General features: G+C 35.3%; 1 protein-coding gene across 1 annotated transcript in view; it reads left to right on the top strand.

Annotated features, from left to right (window-relative positions):
- The window catches only part of NRXN3 (neurexin 3), a 1,550,407-nt gene that overhangs the window by 1,507,978 nt on the left and 26,954 nt on the right, over positions 1-15,475 (top strand). The window contains exon 21 of the mRNA XM_070753995.1: positions 7,281-7,365. Within this exon, the coding sequence (XP_070610096.1) occupies positions 7,281-7,365 (85 nt within the window). The remainder of the gene's footprint in view (positions 1-7,280; positions 7,366-15,475) is intronic.

Raw genomic sequence — 15,475 nt, 5'->3', positions numbered from 1 at the left:
ATTTTCCTGGATGGCTCTGCAGCTTTTGATGTTATCAATTAAAAATATTCTTTGCAGAAGTTATCCAACTAAAATGTTAGTAGAAATGTTTAAAGATCCCATATTTACATATCCATCTCTACAATGTCTGTTTGACCCCCTGATGTTTATGTAAGATAACATTTTTAGTACCCAATGTGTTTTTAATGCAAATATATTCATTGAGTTTTAAAAGACAATTGTGTTCCTGGAAAAATGCCTATAAAATAATACAATATATAAGAATATGTTACCAATATACTGTATAATAAACCATATACTTTACAAAAATATATTTATTACAAACTATTGAAATAATATAATAAACTCAAGAACAGAATGCTGTCAAGAAAAAGCATTACATGATTAATTTCTACAAAAGACTATAGGGAAAGTGGATGAAGGTAAAATGTTTATCATTTTGGCAATGGCTTACAGCTGGGATTTTAAAAAAAATAAACCAAAGGCTTTATTTTGGCTGCTTAGGAGCCAAATGCAATCAAGGCCAGAGTTTAAAAATTTATCATCAATGATTCAAAGTGCAGATTATGCAAAAAGGCAGATGAAAATTGTAGATTATATACTCACCTTGTGCAAAAAAGATCACACAAATTGATTATAAAAAACAACATAAAACAGTTGCCAAAATGATTCATTGAAACATCTGTAAAAATTATCAGTGCAGTAATGAAAAATTACTGAGTTGAAAATTAGCAAGTTAAAATATTGTGGGATTTCCAAATACAGACTGATAAAACTGGCTCATAACACACCATTTTTAGCTGGGGTTGGAAAGAAGAGAGTATGGATAATATATGTGGCAATACCATGTGATAGTAGAATAGAAGACCAAGAATTGCAGAAGATCATAAAGTATCAAAATCTGAACATCCAAGCTGAAAGATTAGGGTGCAAAAGAACCTTCAGTGCAAATATAATAATAATAATTTAATAATAATAGTAATTTATTAGAGTTGTATGCCACAGGTTCGAGGTATAACTAAATTTAATAGCATAAAATAATGTTTAAAGACGCTGTCTAACACACCAAGCAACAGATACTGTGACTTTTATAGAATTGGGTGATGTAATATTAGCTAATTTTACATCATCTTGGTATCCGCGGCAGTTTTCTATTGGTCACTAATACTAACAATGGTGTAAGTTGCATCATGCATTTTATAAACCTTACTTCATTAGTTGGTTGCTTATATCACGGAAAGAAGAGCCAATATAAATTTTTAAATGTTATTTTTGTTTTTAGCACCACAAAATTATATAAGAACAGCTGGTTTCATGCTTGCAACTTTTAACCTATAGAACAGTGTAATTGATAATTGAGATAACATTCCAGGAATTCTTCTTCAACCTTTTGAATCCAACTTCTAAGTTAAATTTAATATATAATTAATATAAGGTGAACTAAAATCTATACTACATTTATTTTAATTAACCATTGAAAACACAACTTTGATATTGATTTCTAATGAAAGTTAAGAAGTATGCAATGTTTTATGGAAACAGATTCTCAGGTAGCTAAAGGAATATAAACCAGATTTTTAAAAGGAAGTCAGCCGTCAAGAGCATATTGTAGCACAATTTATCTGCTAGATTTGAGAAGCAGATATTTATAGGCCTTTCTGTTTTCATCCATCCTAAGAATGAGAACACATCATTCACTGGTTATGTTGTTTATAGTTTCATAAAGCTGTTCCATGACAGGGTTTATTTTATCTAGTGCTTAATACCCATAAAATCATCACATAGCAAATGAATGGAATAGTCATAGTCTAGATGGAACTGATTCCAATGGAATATTTTATAGATACAGGCATTTTATTTGGAACAGTAGGCCAAAGGCTACAAATCTGCAGCATAAATTCTTATTTTGGACTGTCAGAAAAAGGTAAAAGGTATGTAATGGCTGTGATTGAATTTTTCTGTAGTAACTGGAATTTTCTCTCATGATTCACTACATAACAATGGATACAGATATAGAATCCTCCTCAGAGGGAACCAAATAAATTCTAAAAGCAAAGTAATTAGAAATTTAGAAACAATAAGTTCATTAGAGTCAGTTTCGTGAATTGAGGGATTTTGAAGATAAACCTCACATAAGGGCTGTAGATTACAGACCAAGTATTCCTACATGATATCAACACTTGTTCAATAAGCCCTGTTTCCCCGATAGTAAGACACCCCCGATTGTAAGACGTATCGGGGGTTTCAGGGGGGTCGGCTAATATAAGCCGTACCCCGAAAGTAAGACATATGTCTTACTTTCGGGGAAACACGGGGGTATTGCCGGGGGGGGAACCCGATGACGTCGCTTCCAAGCTCCCCGCACCCCCCTCGCCTTCGCCTCCCCGCGGCGCCACCGCCTCTTCCCCGGCTTGGCAAAGCGAAGGACGGCGCTGGTCCGAAGTGAGCCGAGCGGGCGGCGGCTTGCAGCGAAGGCGCTCGTCCCAGCAACCGAGTCCTGCCGAGGCTCGGCTGCAAGCAGCCAGCGAGGCCGACCAGCTCCGAGGCGAGCGGCCGGAGCTGCGCCCTCCTTCGCCCGCCTCCTTTCCAGCAGGCAGGTGGGGCTGCCCAACTGCGCAGAGCGGCTCCTCCCCTCCAGACACACGCTTCCCCGACACGCGTCTGTGGCTCCACGCGTGCATGCCGCTTGGAGCCCTGAGGTTGAACTTGGAAAAGGGCTCACGAGACTCCTGTCCTGCGGCTGCCCTTCTGGACTCCGGGGAGATGCCTTCGGGAACGCGACCCTTTCAATTTTTTTCCAATGTAAGACATACCCCGAAAGTAAGACGTAGTGGGGTTTTTGGGGGTAAAAAGAAAGTAAGACACTGTCTTACTTTCGGGGAAACACGGTAGTAAAAAAATGTAATACCTACAATTGATAGTTAATTGTATAAATTATTATATATAATATATAAATTGACTGTAATTATATGTTTGTTTGTTTTTTTGTTTGTTTGTTTGATTGGTTGATTGATTACAACATATCAAAAACAATATTTATTTTATTTTATTTATTTATTAGATTTGTATGCCGCCCCTCTCCGAAGACTCAGGGTGGCTAACAACAATATAAAAAGACAATGTAACGAATCTAATATTAAAAATAATCTAAAAAACCCCAATTTAAAGAACCACTCATACATACAAGCATACCATGTATAAATTCTATAAGCCTGAATGCCTGACGACAGAGGTGGGTTTTAAGGAGCTTGCGAAAGGCAAGGAGGGTGGGGGCAACTTTGATATCTGTGGGGAGCTGGTTCCAGAGGGTCGGGGCCGCCACAGAGAAGGCTCTTCTCCTGGGTCCCGCCAAGCAACATTGCTTAGTCAACGGAACCCAGAAAAGGCCAACTCTGTGGGACCTAACCGGTCGCTGGGATTCGTGCGGCAGAAGGCAGTCCCGGAGATATACAATATAAATATCTGAAAATCCAATTAATTTAGCTAATTATTTAAAAACCCTAATAACATTTTAAAAATCATTCATTGCCATTCAAACAACCAACATACCAACATTTGTCGGCCAGGGGACTAGAGTCTAATGGCCCCAAGACTGGCATAGATGAGTCTTTAGACTCTTACGGAAAGTGAAGAGGGTGGAGGCAGTACGAATCTCTGAAGTAAGTTCATTCCAGAGGTCCAGGCCCCCCACAGAGAAAGCTCTTCCCCTAGTTTCTGCCAAGTGACATTGTCTAGTTGATGGGACCTGGAGAAGGCTGGCTCTGTGGGATCTAACTGGTCTCTGGGACTCACGAGGCAGAAGGCGGTCTGACAAGTAATCTGGTCCAATGCAGTGTAGGGCTTTATAGAACATAACCAACACTTTGAATTGTGTCTGGAAACCAATCAGCAACCAATGCAGTCTGCGGAATGCTGAAGAAATATAGGCATGCCTTGGAAGGCCCAGAACTGCTTGTATTGGTAAATTAAAATTGATTTATAATAAATATTTTTGTTGTAAACACTGGGCTGAGTTATTTCAGTTCTGACATGTTTCTTCAAAAGAATAAAATACATTTCAGAATACGTTACTGTGAACTATTTTAATGAAAAAGATAAACAGCCAAGCTTAATCCATTCTATTTGTCTCCCTTTTTTACAAGTGAAAGAATTGCTTGGTCTTTTATAGAACGTTGATTATTTTTTTCCACTAGTTAGCAGGTTTGCTTTTCCATTAATTATTAAAATCAAATTTTAGACCTCTACTTATTATTTGATGCTTACATTGAAAACGATGAATCTTACTTAGTTTTGTTCATATTAAGTAGCTCTTGAAGTACTGCAGCAAGAATCTTTTCAGGCTTCATTGGCAGTCTCAGAATCTCAGTTTACTTTCTTTAGTATTTTAAACATGAACTCCATCAATGAAAAGAGATGTCCATCCCCATAGCAATCCTATTCAGTTTCAAGAAAGTCTTCACAGGCCAAGAGGTGGGGAGAATAAATACTGCTGTTTTAATTTCCAATGCAAATTTAAGATTATTAAAGAAATCCTATAGAATTGTGGATTTCTATTTATTTTTTTCATTGTCCACTGAAGGACTATATTCAGAAAAATAAGAGGTTTGTTTGGTTTTGACAGTTTATCAGTGGGAAGAAACAGTGGAAATAATTGCAGGTGCAATTATCTCCATTGAGATGTTTAAATATATAATATTGTCCAGAAAAAGGGGCAATGATGTTTACAATGGAGTAATACAAGAGACAGAATTATCTTTATTTCTAGTTCTCCAGAGGTTAATGAACCATGTGTATCAGCCTCTCCATGATCAAAGAAGAATGCTGGTTCTGAAATTCAGCAAGACGAAGCTTTTGTCTTCCCCAGTCATTGCACGGGTTGTAATTTAATTGAATGAAATAATATCATAACCAGATTCCCAAGGCACCTTTCAAGAAGAGAATGAAAGCAGTAAGCCTTTTCTTCTCTTTTCTCATCCTAACTGAAAAAGTACTGGTAAGAGGGACACAGCAGTGCATTTGAGAGAAGGCAGGTTTGCTCGCATATTGAATCCTAAATCTGAAAACTGCCATTAGGAGCTTCTGCAAATTGTTGGGTAACAACAACAGCTCTGGACAGCCACAATGAGCCTGGTTTTCTACTTTGTGTCCAACAGGAATTCTGATTACATAGGCCCTACAACGCTGTGGGATCTGTACCTTTTATACACTGTTTACAGAACTGGAATAGCAAAGAGTGGGGAAATGGCAGAATGAGGCATTTGTTGAGAGCATGTTGCCAAGGGCTGCATACTTTCATATTTTTGCACACAAACAATATGCCTGAGTCCAGAGGCTTCCACAAAACCCTCCTATTGGTCTCCATTAGTAATTCAACTAATTGGAGCAATTACATGAAGGACTTACTACTGGGAAGGGAAGCCATTATACATCTTAATACACTGCAGTACATGCTGCTCTTTAATTAGAAGAGTCACAGCCACTCACATGCTCAGAATTACTGGCTGAAAAGTTCATGGAATATGGGTTCTGATTCACTGACACCAGAGAAACTCTAGATGTGGCCTCAGTTTTTCAGAAACTGTAGTGCATCTGCCATGCATTACCATACCATACCCAAGAGTCATAAGACAGACAAATACTTTGCTTTTTTGTGAAATTTGAAATAAAATAGTTGTCATTTGATGCTAGTACAATTTTACTCTCCAAACCATATCTACAGCTGGATTACAAATCCATATTATTTTTAGAAATGTTGTGCATTTTTCTCTGTGTAGATGCAATTATATTGTATTCATAACTTGTCTTATGAAGTATATTTTTAATTTTTAGATATTGTACACAAAAATTGATGGAGATGATTATTTAGTTATGCATCTATGCCATTTGTTTATTATATTTTGATTTTTCTAGTTAATTAACTGGAGGAATTATACAAAATTAAGTAACATTTATTACGGTACTAAAAGAAGTTCTGAGAGTCTCTACTGTGGTGTAAGAGTGTATTGTACAGTACTACTAGGGGTGGGCTACTGCCCTGATAGGGGAGAACGCAGTGGGGTAGCAAAAATGGAGCTCCACCCCCAAGCACCCAATTTGGACTGAAAGATGTTGAAAGAAAATGCAGGGCATCCTGCATAGGCCACACCCACCGTGTGGTAATAAAATTTTTGGTAGCCCTTCACTAAGTACTACTATATTTTGATGAGTATAAGACACACCTTAGGTTTAAGGGAGGAAAATGGGGGAGGATCTACCTACCAGGTATTAATCTGGCTAGCATCTTTAGACTGGTCAACTTCAGCACATTATTTTATGGTTAGAACTTTTTAAAAAAAATCTTAAGAGGAAACTTTCAGTGAAAAGAAGCCTGCAAAGGTTTAGCACTAGAAAAAAACTTCAGAGTAGCAATTAAAAAATCCTGCAAGCCGGGAAGATTATTAGCATCTCGTTGGACTTGGGGAAAAAAACTTTTTTAAAAAACACTCACAACCTACATTTGAAGTATAGGACGCACCCAAATTTTCAGCCTCTTTGGGTGAGGGGGGCCCCGAGAAAGTGCATCTTATGCTCTGAAAAATATGGTAACTTGTCATTATATTTTTCAAAACAAGAGCCAAAACTCAATATTAAACTTCCTGCTATATATATAGTGTTTGTTTGTTTACTTACTATTTATTTATTTATTTATTTATTCATTCATTCATTCATTCATTCATTCATTCATTCATTCATTCATTCATTAGATTTTTATGCCGCCCCTCTCCGCAGACTACTTTGTCTTTGGTATTTCTGGATATGGAGAGTTGTCTCAATAATACTAAACAAATCAATGACGGAGTTTATGGCAATTTTCTATGTTCTTACATATGGGAAATATGTATTTTTGAACCATTTTAACATAATAAGGAAAACAATTAATCATGTTACAATAAATCACCTAATTTAATAGAATCTTGGGATAGAAAGACAACTGGACTTTCTTTGGTGTTTTTCCATGAAACAAGGAAATGTTGACGTGAAACATTTTCAAGGAAATAAACCAAGAAAGTCCAGTTGCATTTTAGAAAAGCATCTTTGGGACAACAATGACCTGGATGGATGTGTGAAAATCTCCATAAATATAATAAAAAGAAAAAAATAATGCCAACAATCTAAATAATAAGAAAAAAAATGTGTCATAGAAATTTCTAAGTTGTGGCTCAAAGACTGATGTTATAAATATGATTCCCTTCATTTGATCTTTGTTTCCATTTTTTTTCTTTTGTTTTTATTTACATCAGACAACAGATGACCTCGTTTCTTCAGCAGAATGTTCTAACGATGACGAAGATTTCATTGAATGCGAGCAGAGTGTAGGTAAGCCAGGTCAGTCTTCTTTTTGGCTTGCTTTTTGCAACTTGACAATGCCAATACATATATGTGGATCTGAATGTATACATATATATGTATGCTTATATATGTATATGTGACATATGTACATATGGATAAAAACATGTACTAAATTGTCACTATTTAAAGCCAAGCATCCAATCCCATGGAACTGGCAGGAGCAAAACATGAATGTGCCATCATGTTGGAAAGCCAACTTTGAAAAAAAAAAGAAAACCAACTTTTTGAACCAGTGTCTGTTCAGTTTATTGTAAACCATTGTGCTATAAATTTGTAATGGTTTTTGAACTGGCTCTGGTGGGAGAAGTCTTACTATTAATTAACAAAAGAAGTAGATGTGGGGGGGGGGGAGAGGTAGAACCATGGCTGTTTTTACATCTCTCTGACAGATATGAAAACATGCCTCAAAAGTTCTATTTGTCCATGGGATTTTATAAGCAGTTAACATGGCAATGCATTTTTTGCTAATATTGAACCCTGTTTATTTAATCAGTCTGAGGAGATTTAAATCACAATGAATCTGCAACAATTATTACGCTCTGCCATGCTACCTGCAGCAATGATGCTTCAAAATGTATCTACTAAAATGCCAAAACTGATTAAAATTTTTTGAAATGTACTCAATTTCTCTCTTTGAGCATAGATACATTTTGATAATTTTATGGCTTGGTAGAGGGAATAGATATGACTATGCAATATCCAACAGGCAACTGCAATCTATTTAAATAATAATAATTTTGTTTCCAGCTTTTCTTTAAGTTTCATTTATTTTTGAGGCTTGTTCTGAATTAAAATAGTTATCTAATAGAGAACAGAATTTCATCCAATTTTTGTGTGCGTTGTAAAAGGTTTTCTGCAAATCTGTCCTTAACCACAAACCACAAAAAGTCTTCTTTCTTTTCTTTTCTTTTCTTTTGCTTTGGTTAGAAACAAACAAAAAGGATGGGGTGGGGTGGCTAGGTTATTATATTTTTTTGAAAAGCTTTATGTTTGCTAAAAATCAAACTTCAGATGGTTATGTTCATTGTTTCCTGAAGCATTTCAGATCAATACAGTAATAGTAATAGAAATCATCCAAAGCTAGTGCTTTCACATTTCTTTTCCACTACTCATATTCAGCTCGCATTCCGGGGTAAGACTTGCTTTTGATAGTGGTAAAAAACATTGTGGCTTTGCATGTAGCTCGGAAGTTCCACAAAAAGGCTAAAGAGCCAGTTTGGTTTGATTAGAAACCGGGAGACTGTGTGTTCCAGTCCTGCCTTAGACATGAAAACCAACTGGGTTACTTTGACCCAGTCACTTTCTTTCAGACCAACTCACCTCACAGAATTGTTGTTGAATATTAGCAATATTCAACATATATTAGATTTATATAATGCTCCATAGTGCTTTATAGCATTCCCTGAGCAGTTTACAATGTCAGCCCCTAAACAACCTGAGTCAGATTTTATCAACTTCAGAACGATGGAACCTTGAACTGGGTAGGATCAAACTCCTGATAGTAAGCAGAGTTAGCCTGCAATACTGCATTCACCACCTTAGCTCCTTTGATATATTTGCTGCCTTGAATTATTTATAATAAAGATGGAAAATGAATGTATGAATGAACACAGATTCACAGATTATCATTTAACATTGGCATTTATGTTGACATATAATTCAGTACAAACTGATTACTGTATTTTTGGAGTGTAAGATGCACCAGAGTATAAGACACACCTTAGTTTTGGGTGAAAATAGGGAAAAGAATCTGCTTACCTGGTATTCATCTGGCTAGCGTCCTTAATCTGGTCAGCTTCAGCACATTATTTTATCCCCTGGTTAAGGGCTTAAAAAAAATCTTTATTCTGAGAGAGTAACAATGAAAGGGCTTGGGAACATTAATAGCACCTGGTTAGGGCTGGAAAGAAACTTTCGAGCAAATAAAGCAATGAAAAAAAACCCCTACAACGACAGGGTTTGCAAAACATTATTGGCAGAGAGTAACAATAAAAGAGCTTGCAAGTCGGTAAGAACTGGGAACAACGTTAGCACCTGATTAGGGCTGGAAAGAAACTTATTCAGAGCACTTTAGAGCAATGAAAAAAACCTTGCAAAGACTTAGGGCTTGGAGAATACTCTTTGCAGAGAGAAACAGTGAAAGAGCCTGCAAGGTAAGAGCTGGGAAGATCGTTAGCAGCTATTTAGGGCTGGGGGAAAAGCTACATTCAGAGTATAAGACACACTCAAATTATCAGCCTCTTTTAGGGAGGAAAAAGGTGCATCTTATACTCTGAAAAATACAGTATATTATTTGAAATACGCTCATTAAGATTTTGTGGAATCTTCAGTGCACTAATGATATTACCCAGGCAAGTAGTGAAACATTTGTAAGCTCAGAAAGCACCAAGGACCCCACAATTTAACACTGAACTGCATATATTCTCTTCTATTGAATTTTGGCCAATTTAAGCATCAATACTCTTTTTTAAATAAAGTTTTTCATTGGTTTTTATAATAATAATAATAATAATAATTATGATGATGATAATAATAATAATAATAATAATAATAATAATAATAATAAAAAAAAAACATTCACACAACACATAACAATGTGCTTACTGCTCAAAATGCCCACCACCAAACATCATTCATACTCCTCCACCAGGATGGGGGCATATTTTCTATATACCATTTTAACTTAAGAGCAATATATCTATTTACATATTATAAAGTAATTCTAATTTATTCTTTGTACCTTGGTCTCAAATTCTACTAACCACATATCCTCTTACCTCGTCCCATCATCCCACAGATTAGTTTCATTGGCCAAATTCATCCTCATATCCATAATCTCAAACTGAATATGATCCACCATGTACCGATACCAATTTTGTATTGTCCATTTTGCCGCATCCTTCCAGCCTAGGACTATTACCGCATGAGCGCTTTCTATCGCTGCTTCTTTTATTTCTCTAAATAGTCCCGTCTCATTCATTTTGACTAATACTGCCATTTTCTTTGTAATTTGTCCATCGTATATTTAACATCCTACTAACACCCTCTTCCACTTCTTTCCAAAATTTCTGCACTACCAGACATTCCCAAATCATATGCATAAACACCCCCTTAACTTGAAAGCATCAATACTCTTGCATTAACAGCTGTTTTGTTGTGCTACGTAACTGGGAGTTTAAGACGCTCCTTTCCTAACATTCTTCTTTCTTTCTCAGCCATATTCTTCTGGAATAAAGAATGGCATTAATGAAAAGAAAATTCATATGTCTTAAACAAAGTTGTGATTTACAGGCCTCACGTAACAGGGATTTGTGAGTTTTGTGAGCTCCTTCAGTAGGCTGTGCTGGAGAATTTCTCCTATAGGCAGAAGTCTTTGACCTTCTTTCTTGTGACTGATCATGCTTTTCAGCTTTTCTTGGCACTTCTATTGTAACTTCATCCATCACACTTGCACAGATATGCTGTTTGCAAGAAAGTAATAAGGATGGCTATTCAGAAATGGATTTGAATCTGTTTTAACAAATCCAAACTTGGTCTTTTGTTTAATCTTCAACATGATACCACAAGATTGTGAGTTTCATGTAAGAAAAAGCTAACTTTTTATTTTTCTCTTAATTCCTACTATATTTGCACTTAAATTAGAAGCCCTTTTCACCCTTTATCAGTCAGTTCCTCTTATCCATCAACATGAAGACATGTTGTGAAGGCAGTATCATTACTTCTTCCACAATGATGCATTGCAGTCTTTAGGACCTTGAGACGTGGCATCAATGAATGAATCAAGTTACTACAAATGTAGGACATGCCCGTTCAACCTAAAAAAACATAGTTTAGAAACATAGAGTCCTGACATACAACTACTGAAAGAAAAAGAACTTCATATTATATTTAAAAAGTCACTAAATTATACGTTGGTCATTGTGCCCTGGTTGATAAAACCTCTAGAAGCTTCTATTTTAAACCTTTTAAAATTCTCAACATATTCCCTTTTTTATTTTAAAATAAATGCTTCCAGCTTTCTTTAGCCATTGATATCTTTTCAGTGCCACTCCTTCTATTAATAGGATGTGTTAGAAATTTTGAATCATATGGAATCTTTTCAGCCTAGGCTATATGTCTACTGGATGTTAAGTCTGACACCACAAAGGAATCTAAATTTTCACATGCACATGAACAAGCATGCATTCATTAATCTGCACAAACATACAAGCATTGCATGCATATACAAGTGAAGGCTCTCTTTCCAATAATCTTAAAGTAGCAATCTTTGCTATTATGTCCCTACTTTGATTTATCAACATTGAAGTTGATGCTGATTACCTGAAATATACTATTTTTGAAAAGCCCAGCATATTATCTGCTAATTTTCTTCCAAGAATTTGGAGAATTCTGTGACCTCCAGGCTTTCAGGAAAAAGTTATTTTTTTAAAAAAAGTATTATTCCAAGTTCTTTGCAAGGTGTAGTGATTAACTTACTCATTCCAATTAAATCTGTTAACATAATGTTCAAAGCATTGAATGAGCTCCCTACAAATTACTGTTTTAATTGATTAATTTAACTTAATTTTTTAAATTCAGCTATTCAACATCTCATTTCCAAAAAATCTATGCCAGTATTTTTAAGCTGGGGTGAGACATTTTCTATATTGGTTAGCACATTTTCTGCATGTTTGCTAGACAATTTGGAGGCTACTAGATTTCATTCTAGCACAGAATACTTCAAAAATGTATTAAGATTAAACCACTGAAACTATATGGCTGAAGTTCTACTGGAAACATGTAATGTAAAAGATCCATCATCTTCCAGTTCTATCAAAAATAGAATCAGCTGAAAATGTTCAGTATTTCACTGCATCATAACTAATGATTTTATTTTTTTTAACTGATTTGAATTGAATCTTCTTGTCTTCCAATTTCAAATTCAAATTGAAATACATCACATACATAAAATTTTAATACAAATAAGATCTAGGATTAATTATGTACCCTTATTAGTAACTTAGAGTGCACTCAGTGTAAAATCCAACAAACTGATCTTCATGAATCTGTGTACACTTCATCAGGTTAACTAGGGTGTTTTCACTTTCCTACTTTCTTCCCACTGGGAGAAAATTGTTTATGTATCATTAATTAAAATATGCTCTAATTTGTGTAGTTTCTTCATCTAAGAAACTTAGTAAAATGAAAATGGGCAGCATATAAATTGAATGAATGAACGAACAAACACACAAACAAATAAGATGATATATTGAAGAAACCAAAAGTTTTTTTCTTGTTAAAATTCTGCATATACTAATATTCTGTAGCAATAAAAAGAACTAAAAATAGCATGTAAAAATATGACAACTTAGAACTTGTGCAGCTTTTTCTTCATTACTTCTTTGGTTACAAAAGTTAACTGTTGCGGAAGCACTTGCATGAAATGGTAATTATTTTGATAAGTGTGCTAGTGTGTGTTTCTCAATTTTTCTTGGTTATAGGAACATCTGTACAATTAGAAAAACAGAAGATGATAGTCAGAGAAGCCCATGTCCTGCTATTCTTTCAATCCCTAGCCATTCTCATTTCGTGTAACCCAGATAATGGCGTTACAAGTGTCAGATAAACTGCCCTGCAGTAGCTAAACTAACTGTGTTCATTAGTATCAGAGTACTCAGTAGCATTTTCAAGGTTGAAATGTGATTCAACTACCAGTCCAGTCAGCTTATGTACATGGAATAGAATACAAACTGTCAGAAAACTTGGCTTAGCTTCTTGGCACTTTTTCCTAACCAAATGAATTCATACATACCACCTGTCACTTGATTAACACCATCTACAGTCCTAGTTACCTGACTTGTCAGAGGAACAAGCGAAATAACTCATAAAATAATAAAGCATGGCTATATAGTGAGGAGAAATCAAGTGAGAACCAATGAGTAGCACACACTAGCATTCATTGTTATTTGATCTCATTAAATTCTGCTAGTGCAAAGGTTACCTTTGTGCTAAAGGGATATTCAGCTGACCTGTGCAAAGGCCAAAAATAATTAATATTGAGCTTCATCCAGAAGATTTTTGTTCAAGAACAGAAAACTGAAACAATTGAAACGAGGGCGAAAGGTACCAATCAAGAGTTTATTGTCTAATAACTAGATTCACAAGTAATTTGTGTTGTAGATCATCTAAATAAATTTCCAGATCCTATAGCTCCTTTTCTGGAGCTATGATTCATTTGAACATTTGCAAGTGTTTGTATAATTTTTGAATACATAGAGATCAAAACTGGAGACCAAGTTGAAAAGCACAATTATTTAAAAAAGATTATGTTATTGGAACTTCCAAGCTACATGTACATGCCTTTATGTCTAGAAGAAATAAACAAAATAGCAAGTTTTACTCTTTTTTTCATGCAAATTTCTTATAGGGCTCCTTTAAATAAATTTGCATTTATTATTCTTTAACTTGTCCTTTCCAAGCCCCCAAAGCCCTCTCAAGGATCCCATATTTATATGTATGCTATATACTGTGCATGCACATGTATATGCAAACATACAGTATTTTTGCTTAGAATAAATTAAACCTGAATTGATAAGTAGCCGTCATCACCTAATCTTCATGATCTCATCAAATTCCGTCATCTACTAAAGTGAAGAGAGATGCATGATATGTTTATTAGTGTGCAAAGCATGTGAAATGTATAAAGCAATTTTTTATGTGATGTTCGTTTTAATTTTCCAGTTATCCTTGGGGAGAGCTGGGGCAGAGGGAATAAAATTTTTATACATATATCTTCAATGTCTGCATGATTAGTCCTGGTCACATAAAAATATTTAAGTTGATTGTATATATTGGAAGAACATTTTCTGTCATTTCATCTCATTTTGTGCCGCATGAATTTTTGGTGGTTGATCATTCTTTATAAAACGTGTGGTACTACATTACCATTTCTTTTAATTTGAAAGTATTTGATGCATTCTTTTTTAAAAATAAAATTATTTCTGGAATAATTCCAATGAAATAATAATTCTACTCAAGAGAAATATAGATCTGCAATCAAACCAGGGCAACAAAATCTTTTCTTGCCATCTAAATAACCTAAATTTTGATATTGAAATAAATTCACCCAAGAAAGTTGTGTGCTAAAGAATGAAGTTTCTTGCTTCGTCTTAATTTTTATTATTACTTTATTCCCACTTTTCTTCCCCTTTTCTTGTGTGGAGTGCCTCCTTCTTTTTAGATGTTCTTTGACTTTTAGAAAGACACATATAAGTGTTGTACTTTATGATTCTTGACAAACTTATATTTTCTTTTATGTACACTGAGAGCATATGCACCAAGTCAAATTCCTTGTGTGTCTAATCACACTTGGCCAATATAATTCTATTCTATCAGATGAAAAGTCCCTCTAAAACAGTGGTTCTCAACCTTTCTAAGGCCGTGATCCCTTAATACAGTTCCTTGTGTTGTGGTGACCCGCAACCATAAATCTAGCACCAATTCTTCCTACAGAGCTTTGAGCTGATTGGCAGAAAAGTCAGAGAGACGCCCCCACTGTAAACGCCTGATTGGTCGGATTGTAAAAATATGTTCCAAGATGCCAAAATAGAAGCTTTAGTTCCTAATACCAGGAGAAATTTGTCTTTTCCCAGGGTCTCAGGCGACCCCCGTGAAATGGTCATTCTACACCCAAAGGGGTCCCGATCCCCAGGTTGAGAACCACTGCTCTAAAAGTTCCTCAAAATCTCCACCATATTCCCTGCATACAAATAGTTGATGGCATAAAAAGAATTTTATTGCAAGTGCAGAATATCTGTCATATACACTTTATTTCTTTTGGAGTTAGTGCAAACAAATATATTTGTGGCATGATATAGTTAGCTGACATAGCTACCCATTTATGGCCTTCATTAATTATTGCATGGTTGTGGTAATGCCATCTTGTTCATCAGAGTGATGTGCTCAGGCTAACCTAGCAATTCTAATTTTGTGGTCCAGTTGGAGGGAAATATTTATTTACATTTTAAAATACATTTTAGATAAGTTTCTTTTCTTTTTGGCTAATTTGTGCAAATATCATTGGCTATTTCAGCTGCCCCAATTTTTT

Source organism: Erythrolamprus reginae, chromosome 1 (assembly GCF_031021105.1).
Source record: "Erythrolamprus reginae isolate rEryReg1 chromosome 1, rEryReg1.hap1, whole genome shotgun sequence".
Taxonomy (NCBI): Eukaryota; Metazoa; Chordata; class Lepidosauria; order Squamata; family Dipsadidae; genus Erythrolamprus; species Erythrolamprus reginae.
This window is presented reverse-complemented; position numbering and strand designations above follow the sequence as displayed.